Source organism: Solanum pennellii, chromosome 1 (genome assembly GCF_001406875.1).
Source record: "Solanum pennellii chromosome 1, SPENNV200".
In the NCBI taxonomy this organism is placed as follows: Eukaryota; Viridiplantae; Streptophyta; class Magnoliopsida; order Solanales; family Solanaceae; genus Solanum; species Solanum pennellii.
The window spans coordinates 103,558,399-103,582,795 of record NC_028637.1 but is presented as its reverse complement, the minus strand read 5'-3'; the positions used below and the strand labels follow the sequence as shown (position 1 = coordinate 103,582,795).

The window sequence follows — 24,397 nt, the reverse complement described above, 5'->3', positions numbered from 1 at the left end:
GGGGGGGGGGGGGCAGTTCACTTATTATCAGATCTGTCGCTTTAAGGAATTGTTGACAAGGGAGTTCCTCCCATAACTGATGTGGTGGTGATGGTGGTGTGTGTGGGATAATATACCATTAGAGACAATTCCTCCTTGAGTTGGATTGACTTTCTGTGCATGTTGGAAAAGTTTGTATTTGTCTTCCTGATGCGAATGGGTGTTCTCCGGTCTGTCTTCTGTTTTGTCTTTTTGGCATGGAGATGTTGTTTTCTTTGGTCTTGACTTGGTTTGAATTCTTCACTACACTTTTTTTTTGAGGGTGGAATTTGAGAATTTTAAGTTGATGACTCCTGAGCATAAAGTAAAAAGGAACAGAATAGGATGGCAGGGAAGGAAGGATAGTAGCAGCTGGGTTGCTTTATTTCATTTCCTAAGCTTTTTCCTTATCTTCACTCTTGTGTGATCAAATTCAATGAAATGTATTTGCCCATCCCTAGTTTTTTTATTAGGGAGAATAGACCCAGGGGTTACTCTCCTGATGCCTCTAATCATTCTCATGTAGTTGGTCTGAATTCATGTCAAGTATTTTTACTTACCAACATAGTATGGCCACATACCCAGTTATGCTGACTCAGAATTCTAAAAGATAAGTCTAAGTTGCCTTTTGACTAGATTTAATTTATATAACTTTATTTTTGGTAATCAAGTCATTGTCAAATTTGAGTATGCTCTGAATATTAGCTTCAGATAAAGCTTAATTGATTTAAAGTGTTCATATAGCTAAGCCCAACTACTTTGGGATTGAGGTCATAGTTGACTGGTATTATGTAGTATTGAATTATCAGACTGCATGATCTCTCTATTAGCGTAGGACTCTTTATCCTGCAGTTCAGTGATGGAGCTAACACCCCTTATTATTTCCTCTGTTACTCTCTCGTGAAAGGTCTATCCTACTTTTCTTTCCTTACTGATCCTCAGATAACGGATGCAGTCGCTCTCTCTTTCTAATTTAGTGAAATCATGCTAAATTGTTGATGTTCTATTCACGCAGATCTGTTTAGAAAATGGCGAAAGGGACCACAGGACGACGTAGGAATGGTTCTCGACGATGCAGGGCCACCCCATACCCTTTGCCATCTGCTGACCATTCTGAACTTGTTCACCAAAAGAAATGCTCTAAAATCTTTGAGAAGAAAGACTGGGAAGATGCAACATGTTCTGTATGCATGGAATATCCCCATAATGCTGTGCTTCTCCTGTGTTCCTCTCATGACAAAGGTTGCCGCCCCTATATGTGTGGAACTAGCTTGCGCTATTCAAACTGCCTCGATCAGTACAAGAAAGCCTACACTAAAGCAATACTGCCAGATAATAATCAACCTGTGCAGGGTGCTACTGATCCTCCAGCTGCTGAACCATTTTCTACTTGGCCTTCTGAGAAAAGCGAGGTCTCAGAAGTTGCTTGCCCACTATGTAGAGGCCAGGTGAAGGGATGGACTGTGGTTGAACCTGCAAGAGAGTATCTAAATTTGAAGAAGCGTAGCTGCATGCAGGATGATTGCTCGTTTGTTGGAAGCTACAAGGAGATACGAAAACATGTTAAGGCAGAGCACCCCTGTGCTAGACCACGTGAGGTAGATCCTCTTCTTGAACAAAAATGGACAAGGCTTGAGAGGGAACGAGAGAGGGATGATGTTATCAGCACTATAACTTCTTCTATGCCAGGGGCTGTGGTTTTTGGTGATTATGTGATAGAAGGAAGTCATTATGGTTTTGATTCAGATGATGAAGAGGGTTTTGATGCGAATGAGATGATGAATGGGAATGAAGGTTTTGGAATGGGCATCGATCGCAACTTGATGAATGTGTTTCTGTTTTTGCAGGCTTTTGGTTCAGCAGGGAATATTGGGTCAAATCGGGTTATGAGGCGGCACGAGAGAGAGATAAGTGACACTTTGGATAGAGGTGCTGGTGGAGTTGACCGAAACCTCCCAATTGGTGGTTTTGAGTACTCTGATGATGACAGTGAGAATAGTGGGGGTGATAATGATGATAGTGGTATGTCACTAGTTGGGCGGCTTCGTCGTGAAGGTAGAGTCCTCTTGGGTCGGTCTGGGAGGAGACGAAGACGTAGAGAGGCCAACGCAGGTCGGAGATAGATGTAATTTGTGTATGTTTGAAATTGTGAAAAAAGAAATAATTATAGGTCTTAGTCTAGGATTTAACTGTGCTCTAACATTCTCATGCACATCTGCCTCAGATTGATGTTTGATACATGGTAGATTGTAGGATGGCTCAGAAAAATTGGCGGGCACTTGAAGAAAGTTCAGTTTCACTGTGATTTGTAGTTTGTAATTTCCTTTTTCTGTCTTTTGAACATTTATCTGTCAATTCTTGTATTAATTAATGCAATTTCTGATGTACATTTTTCATATCTTGTTCAACATTTCAACTTGTATGAATGTTATATTTACATCTGGTGTTGTAAACCAGACTAGGCAAGAGCACGTCTCTAGCCTCAATTAGTTGAAACTTGAATTGTGGACATGTGAAGAGAATAATTTTCTGGGTTCTTCTCGTCTATCACATAATAAAAATAGTTAAACTGTTTTGTGCCACATAATCCATCCAGTAATTGCATTGGAGGATAAAGGAAACACTCTTCACACCAATCTGAATCAAAGTCACATTCAAAACTGAATTAAATATTTAATTGACACTGATTGCATTTACAACGGTAATGTGAATACCTCATCTCTAGTCAGATTTTAAGAAAGGGAACACGATATTTAAATTGATAAAGAATAAGGGTGTAACATTATCATATGACATAACAATAATACTACAAATCTTTTTTGTTTATTATTCCTGTGGGGACACCATAACAAACTGGGGCTGCTCCAATCAAAAAAGGGAGAGTGCATGCCTCTCGAGCTTGCCCCATGAATGATCCAATATTTGGTCTATGGTTACAGTGGTTAGTAGATATATTGTAATTACACATATCAGCTGTTGTATCTTTCTCTGTCTTTTCCCTTTCACTTCTATTTCTATCACTAATTTTTAACGACTCAAGTTTATCTGAAAGCCTATCACATTGATCACAAACATTTGATCTTTCTCTCAAAATAGCATCAAGCATGCTCTTCCCAAATCTGTCAATATCCTTGTCCGTCACCTCCCATAAATTAGCTACTATAACTGGTGAACCTGCGAATAGATAGCACAGGGGAACACCTCGAGGAGCATAACATCCATGCAGATACAGTGATCCACTGCTGCACCCCATAAGCAGAGTAGCAGCACAACTCTCTAGTTTTTTCACCTCATGCTCAGGGATATATTGTGCTCCTGAAATACCAGCATAGCAACATATATTATTCCAAAACGAGCGTGTAAAAACTAATGAACCATGATAATATCATCATTCAGTTTAAATTTGAGCGTACCACTTCCGTGGCCGAAGTAAATAAAAAGATCATGACTCTTCAATGCCTCAGCTAATTCTTCTACAGCTGGTGCAGTTCCACACTTCCCCTGCACAAAGAAGTTAAATGCTTTTGTTTAACATATCCTAGGAAGGGGCATCTGACAAACCACATTTAACATCACGTTATGGTTATACACTCCAAATATTACCAGAACTACTTTTGCATATAAGATAATAATGGTCATTTTTAATAAAGGGAAAGACATGGTTAACAACTATGAATTCAGAATTGTTTCTTAGTTCATGATTATTATATGTGTATATGTATATATGTTGTTTTTTAAGGGAGCAACAACAACATACCCAGTGAAATTAGTTGGCTGATTGACTAATAAGATTAATTGTCCTAATTATTCATAGTTATAAGATAGTATATATCAGTGGAAACAAACTAGAATAATTGAACCACTGCAGTTCCCACTGAAATAAACTACTTTTTCCTAGTCTTTCCTCCCACCATTTAAGGAAACATACATCTCAATATTCAGTTGAAATTCATAAAACATAATAGGGCTCTTTTAGCAATCATAAAAAGGGGAAGGAACATAAAAAGCTTAACTTTTGTAGAGTATATATATAATATATATAGATGAACCTTTCACATATATGCACGTTCGGAAAAGGCAAAATGTGATACCTAGTCTAAGGGTTTTCTTTCTTTTACTGTTCTGATCCCAGTGGTTTGAGCTTGGGACTTCCATGTTGGAGGTCTCAAGTTCGAAACCCCTTGCCAGCATAGGCAAAGGGTTTACCTTCTAGGTCGAGCTTGTCGCACCAGGCTTGCCTAGTTTGGGTTACCTCTCCTATGTGGTTTGAGATCTATTGCATAGGAGAGGGGGTTTTATCCTGTGCGCACCCAAAGGGTAGCGGCTGCGGGTTTCCCTTGTCATCGAAAATTCAAAAAAAAAAAAACGTCCAGGACTGAAGTGGAGAAGTACCTCAAAATCCTGATCTCTGAACCAGTTTTCAAATTCACACTGTGTACTGCTCAGATCTCCACTTGGATTCAAAAGATAATAGGAATCCATTGGATCAATCAGTGGAATGGAAGGTGATAATGGAACCCCTTGTTTCATAGGAGATCCCCCCTTCTGAACTTGCTGTTGATCTTGGCAACATTTGATCAGCGTTGCTCTAATGCTGCTAACTGAAGGCATGCGATAAACCTGCTGGTTTCTTAATACCGGTAGGTTCTCCCAAGGAAGCATCTGCAGAAGTCATCATTATTTTTCTTACCAAAACCTTCTGTTTAAAGAGTTTTACTAGATTTCTACCAATTAGGGAACATTAAAAAGAATTTTGCCAATTAGCAGAGGAACTTTTCCAACTTGGAGAAGTTCAAACACTTGCAGCACAACTATGTAAACTATGCACAATAATAGGCTTATGCAATACAACAAATTGCAATATTTAACAAATCTATCATTTCACAAATTGCAATATTTAACAAAATCTATCATTTCACAAATTGCAATATTTAACAAAATCTATCATTTCACAAATTGCAACTTCTCGAAGCATGGGAGGACTTCATATAAGGAACTTCAGAATTAATGAAGCACAAAGTTGAATCAGAACTCCTCAAGCAACCAATACTAAAAGAATAACCAGCAAGGACAAAAGTAAACTCACCTGCACCTCAAGATCCAAAACAAGAATAACTGGTCTTCTACTCATGGATTCAGTCTCTTCTATCTCTTGGGCTTTGTCAATTATAGACTTGTATACTGAATCACAGAGACTTTCAACTTCTGTAGATGTCTTACATAATGCTTTGGATTTTCCATGACCCCCTCCATGTAGGTGACACCCTTTATTTATAACCATCTGAGAAATGCAATTTTCTTTCTCACAAGCGTACTTCGCACCTCCAAGAATTACTTTTAGAAGACTTTCATGAACATCTGCTCCAGCTTTACATCTAAAATGATCATCGAGTTTCTTTACTAGAGAATCCAAGAGCTCACATTCTGACAATTCCCCCAAAAGCAAGCATCTCCAAGGACCTAACCATGAATCCTCTAGATTCCTGAGGCATATAAATTAAAAACATAGTATACTTTGATATGCGTTATTTGAAAGAGAATTGACATCATGTAGTAATGATAAGCATCACATTCAGTGACTTCACTCTTAACTATCAGATGGAAAGGTGAAGACATCAACAATTATACAAAATCATCATCATGACACCAATCTTGCAACTTAACTTTTGCAAACATATAATTCAGTATTGAAGATCATCCACTTAAAGGGAAATGATCTTTTACATGGAACACAAAAGTAGATGAAGAATTATTTAAATAAGACTAACCGTAAAAAGTTGGCAAGGCGCTTATCAAGTTGTTTCCTCCACTTCCACCATGATGATCTGTTCTCTGTTGTATCTTCTAATAGGTGTACAGAAGAGGATAAGTAATTATTCTCTAATATATCTCTAAAGACTGGAGCCACATCATCGATCACGCTGGACACCCAAGGGCAATGCCAGTGCTTATCTTTGACTTCAAACGGAAAACTGGAAGTGAATTCAGCAACATCATCTGCAGCTTCTGATGGCATGAAAGAAGAACAATTTATGTATAACCTTTCATGAATTTACTGTTCAATTTAGAGCGTAAAACTGTATTACCATTTAAGATAGAATGCACCGGCAGAAGTACAGTGATGGGCTGACTGGTCGAGCTCATGCGAGATAACAGAATCCATGATTGAATGGGGTATGGAGAATTCAACAATTCAGTCAAGAAACTGGAAACAGAGCGTCCAAGCAAGCTAAGACAGACAATTGTACAAGAAGGAAGGCTCTCAAAAAAATTCGAAACAAAATCTTCAAGATCTTCAACTGATTCAGGTGCAATCCTGCATTAGAAGAGGAGGAAGATAGAACAGAAATGAACCAAATCTTCTTAGCAAAGGTGCTTAATTCAAGCTAAGACTAAGAAATACCTGAGCATATTAAGTTCTTCTGAACCAAGATATGGTTGCCTCAAAGAACATGAACCCTGAAAACGACAAATCCATAGATATAAGTGCACCCAGCACGATGCAAAGGAAAAGTATAATATTAGCTTGTGTTGGAGAAAAACTTAGATCTAATAGTAGGTTGTCATTTAGGCTTTAGTGAGATCTTATAGAAGCTTTGGTGGATCTGACTGAAGGGTTACACTGGGTATATGTTGTAGTTTGCACTTTGCAGTCTTTTGAGGTACGAACATAATGCTATGTTTATGTTTAGGGCTCCAAGGTTGCTCATCATAAACTTTTGATTTACTCAGTCAATACTGCTCAACATTTTCCTTGGAGAAAAGTGAGCTTCCTCAGTTCGACTTTTCTTCCCAGTTATTAATCTCATTTTCTATCTGATTTATCATTACTCTGTCTGCTATCCTCAAAAAAGATTTTATACTCCCAAAAGATCTTCCCAAGGAATCCAATTCTTAAAACAATATTGTTTCAAGGGGAGAAGATAAAGAAGATGTCATGCTTGGTTAGTGATTGTTGATCAGTAACATGATTATAGCAGAATGATCACAGCAAAAGATAGTTGTTGACGCTCATAGTCACAAACACAAGTGGACAGATTTGTCTGCTATCCAACAAAAAAGAGATTGTATGTTTACTTCTGACTAGAGATTTCAACTTCATTAAAACACATTAGGTTGACCTAACTCAGGTTCAGGCCTAGCTTACTTCCCTACCACTTAGGGGTTGTTTGGTAGCTGGATAAGAAACACGTTATCCATGTATTAATTTTCGTACAACCTATACGACGTTTGGTAGGTAGATAGTAAATACGTTATTCATGTATAAAATTAATAATACGTTTTGTTGACATTGTAAAACCAACATAACTAATACATGTATAAGTTATGAGGAAATATTATTTTATGAAGGATAGAAGGTGGAATAAATAATCCCTACATAAAATAGTACATAGATTCACTCATAATTAACCCCTACATTACTAACATTTATAGATACACTCATAATTAACCCCTACATTACTAACATTTGCATTACTCTAAGCAACTACCAAAGTCCTTGAACAATAAAAAATGGCAAGGCACTAGAAGATCATGCTGCCAGTATTACATGCAACCATGATGCAGAACACACAGCAACAATAGTAGTTTAAACTGCAGAACAAGCACAACGAAGAAAAAACTTCTTGTAGTTCAGTTGTTGACGCAAAGTCGCAAGCTAAACTAAGAAACACATACCTCATAATCCACATCATGTTCAGCTTTCTGCTTCTTCAACGGGAAAGAAAAGAAGTGTTGATTGAGATGAGTACCAATTGAAGCTTGATGGAAGAACGATGCCCATTGGCCCTCAGAGATTGCTTTGCTAGGTGCTATACTAAAAGACTTAACAGAAGTAGAAAGTACATAAACTGCCGCAAGCAACCTGGAAATCTGTTTGAATTGATACACAAGTCAATTTCCTGGGAATCAAACTGTTTCAGAGGCTTACAGATTGGAGAATAACACAATGAATTGTCATATGTTTATTTAACATCTCAACATGCACCCAAAGGATAAGCATACAATGATTTAATTTTACACATTTGCAGAGATCATTGCAGTAAGATCCACTACAAATGAACATCAAAAAATGATTACAGCTGTCATCTAAGAAAATCAACCCACTCATGCAAGAACTGCAAAGCTAAACGAAAGATATTAGAGCCTTACTTAATATAATATTGCAACAGTCCTTTTATTTATGGACTTCAGGACATTAACCTTTGTTACTAGTTAGCAATTTGTTGTCTCAGAGGCCAGAGCAGGCAAAATTACCATGTATTTGTTCATGCACCTTATGGTTTGTTTGCAAGCACGTGATATGAAGCTGCTTAGGGGAATTTCTGTATAGCATTTTGTAAATGTATATACCAAAGGGGATAATTCCAAGTGATTGAAAAGGAAGCACACTGATAAGAATGCAAGTGTCTCAAAAGGTAGATACAGAAACAAGATTGTTGAACTATCCACTTAGCTAAGAGAGGAATTTCTAGTACAGATCAACTAAAGAAAGTAACCTTTTGAGAAAGCAAGGGAATCTCACGACTAAGAATGAAAGCCAGCTTCAGCCAACCAATAACTTTTGATAACTTAATGCATGAAAAATTACGGCATTCTTTACAGCTAACTTTCCTGCATAAGAAAGAAATTCAGGACAACAGAAAACATTATTACGAACTAAAACTTAATGTGAATGCATTACAACTTACTACAAGAAAAATGTATACAGCGAGGGAAATGTGGCTACCAACTTACATATATAGATGACAAATGGACGATTTGGGGCGAGTATGAGCAGGTCGAAATGGTTGAATTGATAAATGGTAAGGTGGCTAAACAATGGGTCATAATAGAGCCACTCATCTCTTTCCAAATTTTATCTTCATTATTTATTAACTTATAATTTGTTTAATTATCAAGCACACAAATAAAACTTTTCTGTTCTTTACTAGAGCTATATTTAAAATATCAAACAAAAAAGTTTTTTATTTAAAGATTTTGACAGCTTTTCATAGGTCAATTTGTGCTACATACTTGGCCAAAATCAGTCCAACAGTTAGATGGGCTAAATTTAGATTAGTCAAGATGTGCTAAGTTAATAAATAGATGGTTCAGTAAACCGACCAACTTGGGTGGATTTGAGAGAAGTACCAGTGGGACCCAGGATATTCTCCTATTTAATGATTGTTTGATATCATTTGAACTTCAAAACAGAAAGATGGATATTCAATTTGGAAAGATGTGACACTTGGGACTAGCTCAAGAGGAGAAGACTGCCCAATTTCATATAAGCAGACCACTGGTTCATTCCCCAACCAATGTGGAACTCTAATAGAAACAAAGCATACAGAACCTTTGGAGTATTTCTAATGGTGTATTAGACTAGAGCAGATAAATAATGACTATTGAGCAACTTAAGTAGCCAACATACCAAAAAGAAAGCAAGTCACTTTAAAAGTATTAAAAAAACTAACTATAAGCTACAGTGCATGCTATTTACAGCAGACCTGGAGTTGATTGTGTTTGTGGGGAGGGGGGTAGAAAAAATTGCACCTTATTCTTTTACTTCTATAAGGAAAAGTCTCACTCTACAAAGAAATATTTCCAGAATTTACAGAAGATGTGAAAGAAACATCAAGTACATAGTCGAACACCGTTTTCTAAAATAAGCTACAAACAAAAATCAACTTAAAAGACAAATTACTGGTAATCAGACTGAAGTTGAGCAAAACAGATTGGACTGGATGCGAAAAATTCAGATAGCCAACCCGAACAGGAATGGATTGAGACATAGTTGGGGCTATTCACAGAAATGGTTCCACTTCCCTACACAATTATGTTGCTAGAAGTTCCAATGGATCCCTCATTGCATAAGAAATGCCTGTACTTGGAGATTTTACTGGTTCTCTCTAACCAAATACACCAATTGGTGGTAAAAACATTCAATAAGTAAGTCAATTTTGCCTCTACCTAAATCTGTTGGAGTCGACAACATGAATATTTTGCATCCATTCTGCTGCTCTATTCAGGACCATATCATATCAATACTAAATAATTGCTGTTGTTTCATGCAAATCATGGGTTCCCCAAAATTAAGGGAAATAAAGTTCTTAAAACCACAAAAGTCTACTGACAATTCACTCCAGTTCTGTAAATATTTGGAATAACAGTAGTTTCTGGACGTCTTTTAATGGAAGGAATAAAAGCCTTAATTTGTTAGGCACTAGTTGAGTCTCCCACCTCCAATAAGGGATGGGGGACTTGGGCAATCCTCACCTGTTCATGTAGCTTTTGGTTTAAGTCATTTTAAGAACAATCTAATTTACAATGTTACGACTGCTGAAGATTGTCAAATACAACAAATAAATATCGCTGTTGCATCTACACCAGTAATTTGAATTTCAGAATTCATAATAGCAAGTTAGAATTTGTCTGAGATTCAAGATACGAAAAGATATGACAACTTGCATATACTTCTGCAGGCATACCTGGTTCCTTTGCAAGTATAGCTATTCAAAATGGAATAGCAAATGCGGTAAAGTATAACTGAATGATCAATGGCCAGTTCAACCGCCCAAATATTCAGTCCCATCTGGTCAACCAGGGACATTAGTGGCAGAGAAGAATACTTGGGACAAGACGGATCTGAACTGAACAGCGATAAGCTTTGAAGAACAAGCTTTTGTGCTTCATGGCTATCACCAGAAAGACCTAAGCATTTTTCTGCCACATACAAGATAAGAGGTAAGGCCAATGAATAAGTTGAAAAGCATAATGAGAGCGAAAAAGATAAAAGGTATCTGTCAGCTCAGTTCAAGAATTCAAGTTTCATGTAGGCATGGAATGTCTACCATGTCTAGAAGAAGTTAGGGCCACAAGTCGATCACAGAGTTCACTGCTTCAATGAAATTGAGTGCATGAATTAGCTCAAACATGCACACAAGCAATATAAAAAAAATTGACAAATTGAATAGGTTTTGTCAAAATATATGAATGTGTTTTTAAAAATGAGCTAACTTAAATTTTAACATTATCAAAATACATATGGCTACAAATTACGAATATAAATATGAATGATCAATTGCACATGTAGGTGCATCGTTTTTATGACAATCTCTTTCTGAATTTAAGAACCCTCAGTTAGACAATTTAGAAAGACACAATAGCTCCTGAAACGGGTCTACAGTTTTTATGATCGCCCCACAAGTATTAAGTGATCAAAGCTTAAAAAGCTTCGCCGCTGTGCCTTTAAAAAGAAAAAACACAAAAATGCAATAACAAGAATAAAGGTGTTTCTTTCCAAAATTAAGAGCTCAATTTGCAGGAAAACAAAATCATTAACCAGACAGGAAACTAGTACTAACTACAGTAACATCAAATTTGCAATTCGCTTCACTAATTTCAGAATCCATTTATACAACAATGACAACATTGATCCCAAAAAACTATGGTTAAATATCATCAAAATACAATTTCCAGTAACACAAGAAAAGATGCCTGCAATTGAAAATTTGATTCTCTTTGCAATGAATCAACAACAACATACCTAGCGTAACCTCACAAAGTGGGGTCTAGGGAGGATAGAGTGTCCACAGACCTTATCCATACCTCGCAGACCCTTGGATCACTCTTTGCAAAGAATCAACCATTGAAAAGAACCAGTGTATAATATTGACCTCCATATTTCATTGATTTAGGAATTTGTTCTAGTTTATCTTTAATTGCAAGATTCATTTTCATGTTTTCCAAAAAACTGAGTCTTAATAAAGAACTAGAAAATAGAAAGAGATAGAAATAGACAAGAAAACGAGATCATTCCCAGCACTCAGATAGCAAAAGGCTCTAATCTTATCCTCTCTATTTATTTCTCATATTAAAGTTAATTCAAATGCTTCTAACTCAGATTGTTTTAAGCTTCATTGCACGAAGCAAACAATACTTTAAAAGTCATTAAGCTTTACCACGAGAAGAGATAACCTCTGCTTCGACATCACTCAGTTCTTTTAGCAACTGTGCACTGCTATTGAAGCATAATAATGTGCGACTCCAAGCTCTTATAACATGGACAATACAAACTTTGAGAAACACTAATAATTTCTTCTATGTTAGTGGTATCCAGGCCAGCAGTTTGCTGAAATGAATATTCCACAAGGCAGCCTGCAATAGTACAAAAGCACAGGAATACACCTCCCATCAAGACTGAAGCCAATGGACTCACGTTGAATTGTGTAACCTGCTGAACTTGGAGCTTCAGGTTACTCCTACACCTCAACACAAGTAATGTGACAATTTAGTCATTATGTTTTAACATTCAGGGAGGATCTGTGAGTCTATTACTAGTAATATATTCATGGTATATAGTTTATAACAGAATTTTGAATTCTGAGCATATATCATATGTTGCATACTGAGAAACCAACCATAGCCACAGCTAAAGAAAGTGATAAGAAAAATAAGCACAATCACATCCAGAAGGAATGTCATGCTACCTGTAGTAGTTAGAAGCCTCAGCGAAAGTTGTCTGCGAACGAGCTCCCATTTCAAGTATACAAAATTACTCAAAGACCCAGATCGGAAAATCTCAAGAGGAAGATGGTGCCAACACTTCAATTTGTAGCACATACCTGTGAATTAAATGATCAAACTTGGCAATGAAATGCAATTTCTATCTTAAGCTCCAGCTGAAAAGAAACATATTAGTAGAAGGTGCTTACACCCTATGTCTTCAGCATCATTAGCATGTTCATCATCCATAGAACTTTCACATTTTTTCATAGAGTGATACCTTGACCGCGTCATCCTTAGATTATGTTCGGGCTCTTTCTTGGTCTTCCTAGTCCTTCTGCCTTCAACAGCTTTTTCCAGCTTGTCTTGGGATGGGAACTCCTTCAGATCTGAAGGATCTGTTGAACCATTTGCAAACGAATACCTAGCCTGGTGCTTGGTATGCTGGGAACATGCTCCTAAAGAACAACCAACAGAATCCTCCCAGCCGAAGTCATTCAGCTTCTCAAAGGAAGATCTATACTTCTCTTTAACACTAGATACAAATTCCACTGTGGAGGTAGTATTACAATGTTGGCGTCTCCATAAATCTCCTAGTAGCAGATCAATTGAAACTTCCAGAATTGTTCTGCATTTCAGGCAAGAGATGTCATCATAGTTTTCAGCCAATGTTTGCTTAGCAGTATTTAGTTCCTTTTCTGCCAACTCCAAGAGATGTTGTTTAGCATATAGTTTTCCTGATGAATATTAAAAGACACTAAGTTGAAAATCCAGAAACCTCCTAAAAACATGCATTGTGATATACGAGAAAAAGCAAAGAAGTTGGGGAAAAGAATTACCTAACATACAACAGAATGAAATTATGAAGAGTGGCAAACTCTGAAAACAAGAGATGTCCTTCCCCCACACTAGAAGTGTCTTAGCCTCAGTTCCATTTCCAAGCATCTCATGAACAGTTCCAACCTGTTGTATTAGTTTATGTTATCATGGTCAATTAGATTCTCCATAACACATCCAATTAAAATTAACAAACTACTTTTGTGTATGTAATAAATATTGACAATTATAAAAATAAACAAAATAATGATAGACCTGTAAAATGCTTTCCAGATAACATTGGAGGATATTCCAAGGAGTAAGTGTAGAACCATCAAAGTCAAATGAGACACTTCCAGGAAACCAAGCCTTTGCAGCCACAGTATCATATATCTGGAATTTTGTAAGACCATATACTTCAGCCTGCTGCTCTATCTGATATTGGAAGTTTTCTTGGAGAAGTTTGCTTCGTAAACGATGGGCTTCTTTTGCATAAGCAAGAGCCTACAGGCATTGTTGACATTAAAGAGCAATCAGTAGTCAGTAGCATGCTCAATATTAGAGAATAACTTATAAGTTTGATACAAAAATGTCCCTCCGACCCACTTTATGATCCTATTTTCATGTTATAGATGCTAGATCTTCTCTTGGAGCATGGATCCATGTGGTCTCCTAAGGTATGTAAACCCAATAATAGAAGCTAAAAAGGTAAAAATCGCAAGCGGGGGCTCCCACATTGGATCTACTTTCCTCTAGCAAAACATTTTAAGAGTTCCATGAACGAGTGCTATTGATTCAAACAAATAAGGAAGAAAACTTGAAGTTGCAACCCTATAATCATGCAAAATGCTATAGCCATTATTTTACCTCAATCAGTCGTCCATTTAGAATCAGTCTCTCACTCAAGTCATAGTAAAGATAAGCAGAAAGAAAGGCTGAACCGCTTGATAAAGGAACCTAAGAACAAATAACAGCTCAAATTAGCAGGTACAACCACACTCCGTTAACTTGAATAAATGCAACGGAATTTGCTGTGTCTACATTAGAAGCTTACAGCTTGAATGAGCTCTGAAGCAGTGAGCTTAACTTTATCCTCTGTAATGTCACAGTGGAAAAGGCTTTGATTATTATGAGACACTTTAGAAGAAAGAGCAAGGGTTAGAAAGAAGCTCTGCTGAAACCCAACTAATTGTGGTTGAGATTCTTTCATGCACTTCATCCAGTATTCAACAGACTTGGAAAGTTCACCACAATGGTTTGACAATGTTTTGATGAACATTTCATTCACAGGTGATGTACAGAGTGCATGACTAAGTCTTCTATATCTCCATAGTAACGACACAGACTTCTCTAATGGAATATTCTTCATAAATATTTGTATCATCATCTCATATATGTCAGGATGAATTTCCAGGTAGCCCTGAAAAATGGAAGCACAAGATGATAGAGTTCATGGAAATTGGCATTATCTCAATACCCAAAATTCAGCATTCTTCAAAAAATTTAGACACACACAAGCATGTTTATAGGAAAGACAGAAAAGATTAAGACCAATCATTATTGTGTTTCAGAGAACCTTTGAATAAACTTTTAGGAATTAAAGCTACGGTTGAACCAGAAGAGTAATTTTACACATTTACATAAGTGAGCAATAAGTAACTCTTAAAAACTTCCAGGGTTTTTTTGAAAATCTACTGGGAAGAAGCTTTCTGGAAGCCAACCAATGATTATTTATACTCAACATGCATTTCTAGTATATGCTTATAAACACTTATCTGTCAAGAAAATTACATCGTAGGAAGGGATTCCTACAAACCACTTCCCGAAGTGAAAGTTGCTCCTTATGATGCATGAGCCTACAACTAGGATAATCATTCACATGAAACAAAGCCAAAAGTAGTTATCACAAACTTTCCAAAAATGATGCATGAGCCATCAAAGTTATAAGACCAGTCAGATCGACTAGAAAGAGAGAAGTTTGAAGGGCAAAAAAAGGTTAAATTCAATGAATGTGATACAAGGCCCTTTTACCATGTTCATGGCAAATACAAAGTGATATCAAGATTAGAGGTTACCTTCAATGATAACAAGTCAACAATCTGATGCAACATATTCAATATAGTTTCAGACATCCTACACTTATCAGGTGTATGGCAGTGGTTCAGACTCATCCAAAGTCTAGCTGCAGCACGTATATCTTCATAAAGTCTCTGTTCAAAAAGGAATGACGGGGAATAAAACAACAGATCAGTATTCAGAACCACAGAAACGTTCTCAGAGTCAAGAGAAAGGAATTAACTAAACATAGAAAAACAATGAAAAGATTACACTAATTTGTTAGTTTGCTGTGAGATAGAGTTGAAAATGATAAGAAATTTCTCTGATTTCTCTTCTTTAGACCAATCAAATCGTGAAAGAAAATGGACCTTGGACCTAACTCAACCGAAAAGACAACTCATGAGGTAAGGATTCCAAAGAGCATATAAGGAGAGGGATATGTCTTGCTCTAATACCATGTAAAGAAAATAAACCTTGAACGGTTGAACCTAACTCAACCAAAAGCTAGTTCATAAGGAGAGAACTGCCTAAATTTTATAAGGAGACAACATCCCTTAACCAATGTGGCATATTATGACACATTTAAAATAAACAGAAAAGGAAGAACTCCCTCCGTTTCCTTCCAAGTCCCAAATGGAAGGTCATTAGCCCAACTGTTTGCCCCCCAAGGAAACATATCAATGCAGGAGATCAGCCTTTTACGCTGTAATACCTTTGAATCTGGTTCAATCTCACTGGAACAGAGTGCACGTGCACAATATGCATAGGCTGCCAGATGAGAAGCTGAATTGGTGCAGGCTAAATTTTCTCCATATCTTTTCTGTTTTAAAGTACTTTCCTGCAAAAGGTATAACCTGACATAATTAACAACATCAACTACACAGACAAAGACAATCAAACTCTGATTACCATAACTCAGTAGATAAAGAGGCAGACACAAACAAATAACTTACTACTGTAGCTATTGCCTCGGATAGACACTGAATGCAATCTTTAAGATATCGAAATCCACGGGCTCTTAACACCTCTCCCTTAACAAGAAGGAATCTACATCTCTGTAAATAGCTGTCCTTGGAGACATATACTTCTTGTAAAAGAAGAGCTATAATTTTTAAACACATTTCCTGACATAATCTTGGATTTCGTGCATTCAAATCTCTATATGCCATAAGCTCCTGATGAAATATAAGAATCAGTTGTTAGCAGCACCTATTGTTGAGCAAACGAAGCAAATTAAATCAAATATAACTCCTGAAAGAGGTTATAACTATTAACAAGCCCAGCCAGGAAGAGTTTGTGTGTTAGAACCTGCTCCAAAATGATTCCAAGAGCCTGTTTTGATTCTACAAAAGGTGACATCAAAGAATACAACATAGTGGTACCTTCTTCAATATCCACATCATTAACTTTCAATTCCATCTGAAAGCAGATCCACATGAGAGAGATCCATTAACAAGAAGTCAGAAAGACCAATATAATTTTCACTACTCCATAAAATGGAAGGATGGTAAGAGAGGCAAACAAGCAAAGCTTTGGATTTTACCTTCACAAACTGTTTCACTACAGATGTGGGACTTGGCAGTTTTTCGAACAAATGCTCTGCAGCAGACCAGCTTTTAAGGCTATCAATGAGGATTTTTTGTACCTTACAATCGCCACTTAGTTGGAGCACCTCCAAAAGAAAAGCAGTTTTCTCACACGCCTCATCAATGAAACCAATCACATCATCTTCTGACAGATCATTCTTAAATTTATCTGATTCGTGTTTAAATAATTCACACAGACATAAGACACGCTTCCAAGATGCTTTGCAGCATAGCTTCAAAGCTTTAGCAGCCTGGAAAGGAAGAAACGGTATAATCAAAAAATGGACTAGAATATGAAAGGACATTTTTTTTCCTAATAATAGTTGATACACCATAATTAACGTTTTTTTTTTTGGAAATCAAGGAGACATAGGTACGAGCCTATAGAACTGATCCTGTCAAAGTAAGGTTGTTACACCATATTAACGTATTTATGCACTATGACAGCAGAGCGATATTCAGAAAGAACTTGAATAAAATGATCGTACAGAGGAACTAGTTTACCACTTTTAAAGCATTCTAAGTACAAAATAAGAGTAGGAAACTAGATCTACCTGGGCTCATCTTATCATTTCTAATGAGTAATAATATTTGGAGAAGTAACGCAGGTAATGAAGTCAGGGCAGTGTTGGCAGTACCATATGCTGTTTCTTTATGTCAAAAACTTTCACCCATTGAAAATTATTCCATGTTTTTCTTTTTTTTTATAGGTAAATTAATTAGTGTTGGCAGAAGGATTCGAACTCCCGCCACTTAAAGAGGAAAAATTATTCCATGTTTTCTCTCCTTCATCAGAGTAGATTTCCAGACATAAACAAACTATCTCAGTTTTCTATCTCTTTGGCTTTCCAGCAGATGTTTGCCACTTTCATCCATTCAAAATTTCCAGAAGTGCATCTGCAATAAAGTTAGCTTATGGACCAGATCTCACATTGGTTTATGTAGCCTCCAATTGGAATAAGAGCATCTGCTGCAAAACACCATCACATGTCCATTAAAGTTCACTCCTCTAACATAAAAATCTTTCCGAGCTAAAACCCATTCTTTTCCCCCATGAAACTCTATCTTGTGATGTGCTGGATACAGCTGGCACTTCTTAAACATGTATCAAGACTAGCTCATGGTTCCACAATATGCCACAACACAGACCTGTCCCTTCTCTCTCATCCACCTAATATACTACAATACTCAATGAGCTGAATGCCTTCATAAAGGTAATTTTCATTCAAAATTGACAAAGCATCAAAAACATGAAAGTGAATATAACACGATCATCTTCATTAGTACTAAAACCAACCATGTGGAAAGTAAAACAGTGGAAAAGGATAACAAGAATCTCTACAGCTGCCCATACCTCTTTCATTTGCTTGTTTCTGTATAATACGACAGCAATGTTGTAAAATGAGGTAAAGAAATACTTAAGTCCATTGGTTTGAACTTGCTCGCTTGAAATGAGATACTTGAGAAATCTAACAGTTTCCTGCAAGTATAAATAAAGAGAGATTATAAAATTCATTGTTAAAGTGGAGCTAGTCTGTTTCTATTATTGAATAATATACAATATATCATATCGGATAGTATTAGTGGTACATGATGTCAATAACAATCTTAATCATCTTAGTAGCACGAACAACAACAAAAACCTTGATATCACGTTTTGTGCGTAAAGAGAGAGTGAAAGCAGCGACTGCTACAAGACGTAACACTTTGTTGTTATCTCCACAAGGATCTTGTTTGCTATGAGCGGTACTGCATTAAAAAGGGTGAAAAACATAAGGTTTACAGAACATAGCCTATGGAGAACTCAATTAAATAGAAATACCAACACAATCTTAAAGATGAAAAAGACCAGTAAACAGCTAAATCAATTTTAACAGAGAAGCTAAAAGATCTATTTAAAATGGAAACTGAATTTGTTCATAAAATACACAACATACCGAGTACAAAGAACCTAGCAATGGCTCTAGAATTCGTAATTCCATGTCAAACTAAAAACTTTAGTTCGTTGTATGTAAAATCTAGAGAAGTATAATAAGTTCAAATATCAAAATGTAAGTTAAAAACTTGGCAGATTGCAGGACTTGTGCTATATGCTAGTGGTGTACCTGTTGTGTAGGAAGACGTTAATGTACTGCTTGAACACATCCTGAATGATCTCTAGGTGAGTATTGCAAGATCCAGTCTCTTTAACACTAAGAATTTCTTTCCTTGCTGAGATAACATACTCCGCAAGTGGCTGGCACAGAAACCTCAATGCATCAAAATAAGACAGAACATAGAACATTCTCTTCTGTGAATAGTTGCCTCCTTTGCTGTCTATGTCAAAATAAGATTTTGAAAAGTTGAGCAAACTACTTAATTTCTGCAGCACATCATCGCAATCCAAGGAGACAGCTCTTGAGTCATGAATACAGGACTCATTAATTAGCAATCCAGTAGCATAAAGCCCCAGAATCAAATCAGTGGGTAGCTCATCCTTCAAAAGAAATTCTGTCATAAGTAGGACTTTCCTTAACCAAAGTCTCCCATAAATTCATAGGAATCATTAAAGAATCAAATAACATCAATAAACTGCTAACATGGTTACCTGAGAACCTGTTAATTCAGCATAATAATTTTTCACGTGCGTGGCTAATTCTTTTAATTGGGCAGCCAGAATACTACAAACATTTGAAGTAACGCTTCGGCATTTATAAGCACAATAACAAACAAGCTCCAGAATTTCTATTATAGTGTTCTCCTGTCCAACCTGACATGTAGAATTACCACAACTTCATGAATCATACTACAGATGTAAGGACAATTCTATCATCAAATAAGTAACATAAACAGTGAAAAATAAGTTTTAGAATAGACCATTGACTTAAAAGTGCATTTTATAGAAACATTCTTGCGATTATCTTTAGCAGAAAATGAGTTTAAAGCTAACCATATAGATAATGATTGGGATCAAGTCACTAACCCAGGAGAAGAAAAAGCATTGCAGGTCAGAAAACAGTGTCATCTATCCCACATGATCATATTTCATATTTGCGCTATCTCAAGGATGTTTGTAGTTTTTTTTTAAAGAAAAAAATATAGTGATGCTCATATTAGTTTGTGCACACCTCGACTAATGAACCGGGTACCTACTATCTCCACCAACACAAGTATGGTGTAGCTCTATCCAATATCCACCAAAGCTTAGGCGAATGGGAAGAAATAACCTAGCACTTTTCTACCTCTGTTTGATTTGAACCTTGGTCTCCCATAGTTCATTCATCTTCTTAACCACTGCGCCACACTCTCGGGTGCAGGCTATTTAAAGTTTACAAACTAGAAAGCTCCTTCCTAGTCTTCTATACCTTTTTCTCATAACCGTTACACTAAATAAATTGGAAACAATACCAGTTTATACAAGTAACTTACTAATTAATGTTCAAAAATCTCAAAAAAATTACGTTATCTCTACTGATAGATCTTATCTCCTCCATTTAGTAATAAAATTGCTAACTTAAGGTAAAAAAAAAACTCAAGTATCTCTAATAGGCAAGTGGAGGGACTTAATTGTCTTTTTGAGTTACTCTGATAATTGGTAAAGTTGATAAGTGAAACTAGATTCTTTTGACCAATTATGAAAGTGACTCAAAAGGCAATTCAAAATGGAAAGAGTAATATTTAACAGGTAAGTCAAGGTTTGTGGGATTTCACAAGGTATGTTATTGTAAGTCATGTTTCATTTTGATTTGGCGTGATTATGTTAAAGATTCAAAAGTGCATTGTTGATCATATTGCATTTTTTTTTTTGAGGATAGTAACACTAATCTATATATTTACAGGTAAACTACATCCAAAATATGTAGTCCCCTTCAAAAGGTATTACCCTTGTATTATGCAGTAAATAGTGTCAATCAGTCCTATCTATTTATAATTTCCCTTGTTTTATATGGAGCAAGTTAACTGTAGAAGTTCATTTGAAAATAACAGTTAGAAAAGACACAAGTAGAAACCTATGAATGTTTTAAAAAAAAAATTGGTAAATTGTATTCATCACCATTAAGGGTATGCTGGTCACCCGTCACCTCAAAAATTGAGCAATTACAAGCTTCCTATCAAATCTACAATTTTGATCTACATCTTCTATACAAAGTAGTTTACACAAAAGAAGTGGAGCTTCAATACAATTCCATTTTACTTTACGTATGGAATTGGACCTATCTTTAAAGCATCTCCCATTTCTTTCCTTCTATATTGACAACCATATACATAATGGTATCAAGTCGAGCAGTCCTGAAGAAGGTGAGTTAATTTCTACGTTTTTTTTAATAATATAATGGTATCTTTTTGAGCTTAATTTATATTTTTCTTGTTAAAGTGCTTTATGCAAACTTACTCTGGGATTTCCAGGGATTTCAATAGGAGTAAGTGGAATTCAACATATTTTTTCATTCCTTCTTGTTCCCTTTTAAGTCTCCACATCCTTTACTGGTGACATACTACATTGTACATCCCAGATCTGCACCAATAACAGCGACCTCATACATCTGTCGCTTTACTAAATCACATAAAATTTGAAGCCTCGTAATCTTATTGCTGATCCAACCTTGATTCAGCAACCCTATGACCAGAATAAGCAATTCAAGTCCCCCCCCCCCACGCACCCAACCCCCGTTTTGTCCTACAGAAAACTGTGAACTTGTTTACTTCCTCGTCTTGAATAAATTATTCATTTGTATATGTAATTGTACTGTAAATGAAAAGAATAAATACCGGATCCTACAAACAGCAGAAACATACATACTTGTTCGGGATCAATAATCTAAGAGATGATCAATATAATACCTTTATTTCTGCAGCCATGGTGTCCAGCACATATTTTAAGGTGTCAGCAATCCTAGAGAACTCATCATGTTCTTGTGAGAACAGAGAAGAGCATATCTTCCTTGCAAACTGTGCACATATACCTGTTAGAATAGACAGAGAAGACATCTCTAGAATAGGTAAATGAAAAATATGAGAGCTTCACCTTGAACAGTTGATCTTTTAGGGGTGATTGTTTAATTTGACACAAGGTTTCTATACAAAATTTACACACCAAGTCCCCATTGAATTTTGTGAAGTCCCCAACCATAATCAGTGTTATTCTGTTCAAATATGTCACAAGCACCGGATGCAATTTCTTACGAGCATTCATATCCAAAACCCTGAATCATCCAAAGTTTGTAAAATTCAATCAGTCAAACATTTTTTCGAGCATTGCAAGAACTATAACAAGGTCAAGATTATCAAGTTCTTGGGTTCAAATATTCCAAGAAATTACTCAACATGAGATATAATTAAGTAAATGAAAAAGAAAAAAAACTCACTTTAACCATGGCACAACTTCTTTGACCAAATCAAGAAGTCCATCATATTCATGGACAGCCTTGTTCTGAATAAAAGAAGCACACTTAACAAGTGTAACGACAATCTCCACGACCAAAAGAGCAAATTCTTGATCCACATACTCTCCGTCCAATTGCGGCAACAACAGCTGTGTTGATCTTGACTTCTTGACTTCTTTCTTGATTTTACCAATTGCATTCTCTCGTAGAACCTTAAGTACGGTAAGTCCTTCACATTCCACTTCCTGGTATTTTCCCCATGAATCCAGACAATGAATGTATCGGACTCTTTGTGCTTGAACAGCGTAAGGTTTACAAGACAGCTGCGAGGAGATAATCTCAAGGCAGTTAAGGCATAACCTGTAAATATCAAACAAATGAGGGGCAGATTGGTCAGGGAGTTTGGGGGATTCAGATAGGCGTTTGGGTAATAGTGATAAGGATGTATTGAGGAACGAAAGAAATTGTTTGGCAAGTGAACGGATTGTAGTAACGTCGGTGGATTTTGGTTTGGATAGAGTGGTGAACTCGTGGAGGTAATTAGAGAAGTTTTTGTAGGTATTGGTAGTGAAATTGGTTGTGGATTGAAGTTCTGTGAGGAGAACAGTGGCGGTAGAGGAACCCATTAGAGAGGCTGCGGCCGCCGGAGGGCAGGGCAGCGGCGGAGAAGACGCGGTGGTGGTCCAGTGAACTTTTTGTTGAGAGAGAATATTTAAGAAGCGGGAAAGTGTACCGCTCTTTGTTCTTCAAAACATTGAATAGTGAACGGAGAAAAATATACACTTTTTTTTTGTAGTAAAAAAATAATATTTAAAAAGAAAATGTTTTAGAAAGTAAAAAATTGAGTCGTATAAAATAAGCTAGAATGGATCCGTTTGGCTCCAAGAATATTTGCGAAAAAATTAAAAAATTGGTATTTAATCATATAACTTTGATAAATAAGTATTTCAATTTCTCAAATACTAGAAAAAACTAGTATTTGAGCCAAATTCTAATATTTGAAATTTTTAAAAATTTAAAGTTTACCATAAATTTTTATATTATATAAAAAATACACGTTATTTATCAATTTCAACTAATATTTGTTACTATCTTCTCCGCGAAAGTTAGATTTCTAATTTGAGCGATAAATTTGAAAAAAAAAAACAATTTGTGTTTAATGGGTTAACTATAATTGAATAATTGACAAATTTGAGTATATTAATTTATTGTCTTACATATATTATAAGGTTATTTTTTAACTAAACATATTCATTTTCAAATGATTATATAAATTTATGGATATTTAAAATATTTTTTAGAACTTATAGATATAAATCTTATTTTTAAAATAGTGAAATAATTTTGAGAAAATTTAGAGTCAAACACGTAGTGAAGCTCCACCAAAAACTTCATCCAAATGTGACAAGAATATTTGTAAAGTTGAGATCAAACGCTAACTAAGTGAATTAGGATTAATTTTTAGAGTTACAATTTTTCGAGCTAATTTCTTGAAAAATTATATTTATCTTTCTATCGTTGTCAATATTTTTTGACATTACCATCATTATTGCTATTCACAATCATCAAACGTACAAGTTTTACCTGATCTGGAAAAGATTAATTTAACTAAGATGTGAGATTTAACGTGTCAGTAAAAAACGTAGTCATAAAATGAAATGCTAATGATAAATATGTTGAAAAGAATATAATAAAAAATAAATGTAATTTTTTAGGATAAGAAAAATGTGAAATTAGGTCTTAGGCCTAACTCACACCAAAAAGCTAGCTCAAATGGAGGAGGATTGCCTAAGCCTTATTAAGAAGTTCACCCATCTCATTAACCATCGATGTGGACTTTTGTGATTCTTTAACACCCCTTTGATTTTTGTCATTCTTTAACACTCATTTGATTTTGGGGGTCCCAGCTCTGATACCATGTGAAATTAGGTCTTAGGCCAAACTCACACCCCAAGAGTTAGCTCAAAGGAAGGAGGATTGTCTAAGTCTTATGAAGGAGTCCACCATCTCATTAACCACCGATGTGGAACTTTTGTCATTTTTTAACATAAATTCAAACTCTTTTATGTA

The 24,397-nt window shown here is 36.0% G+C and overlaps 2 protein-coding genes across 3 annotated transcripts in view; one reads left to right on the top strand and one right to left on the bottom strand.

Moving 5' to 3' along the window:
• Positions 1 to 2,484, top strand: part of LOC107008067 — a 4,012-nt gene extending 1,528 nt beyond the window's left edge. The window contains exons 2-3 of one of the 2 annotated variants that reach the window (XM_015206971.2): positions 1,034 to 2,130; positions 2,243 to 2,484. In XM_015206971.2, coding sequence (XP_015062457.1) covers positions 1,047 to 2,130; positions 2,243 to 2,247 — 1,089 coding nt within the window. In that variant the 5' untranslated portion in view covers positions 1,034 to 1,046 and the 3' untranslated portion in view covers positions 2,248 to 2,484. Of the gene's footprint in view, positions 1 to 1,033 lie in introns of both variants that reach the window. The other variant, XM_015206969.2, reaches the window with a different exon arrangement.
• Positions 2,485 to 2,770: 286 nt separating this feature from the next.
• LOC107008385 (separase) lies at positions 2,771 to 22,953 on the bottom strand. The gene is made up of 28 exons (XM_015207402.1): positions 22,310 to 22,953; positions 21,970 to 22,147; positions 21,786 to 21,893; positions 19,552 to 19,713; positions 19,070 to 19,440; positions 18,608 to 18,713; positions 18,319 to 18,444; positions 16,922 to 17,215; positions 16,687 to 16,797; positions 16,332 to 16,553; positions 16,091 to 16,216; positions 15,396 to 15,530; positions 14,375 to 14,740; positions 14,188 to 14,277; positions 13,597 to 13,824; positions 13,344 to 13,467; positions 12,714 to 13,241; positions 12,489 to 12,623; positions 10,488 to 10,722; positions 8,517 to 8,631; positions 7,696 to 7,890; positions 6,422 to 6,477; positions 6,105 to 6,334; positions 5,787 to 6,024; positions 5,105 to 5,501; positions 4,411 to 4,680; positions 3,432 to 3,519; positions 2,771 to 3,333 (listed from the first exon to the last, which is right to left on the bottom strand). The coding sequence occupies exons 1-28, from the start codon at positions 22,951 to 22,953 to the stop codon at positions 2,825 to 2,827; spliced, it is 6,387 nt and encodes a 2,128-aa protein (XP_015062888.1). The 3' UTR covers positions 2,771 to 2,824.
• Between the last annotated feature and the right edge of the window lie 1,444 nt (positions 22,954 to 24,397).

Excerpts from the sequence above, each read along its gene's own strand:
- LOC107008385 (XM_015207402.1), bottom strand. The coding sequence starts at position 22,953 with ATGGGTTCCTCTACCGCCACTGTTCTCCTCACAGAACTTCAATCCACA. Across the intron at positions 19,714-21,785 it reads CCATGGCTGCAGAAATAAAG|GTTGGACAGGAGAACACTAT; the intron begins GTATTATATTGA and ends TCTACATGTCAG. Across the intron at positions 18,714-19,069 it reads AACGTCTTCCTACACAACAG|TACCGCTCATAGCAAACAAG; the intron begins GTACACCACTAG and ends TTTTTAATGCAG.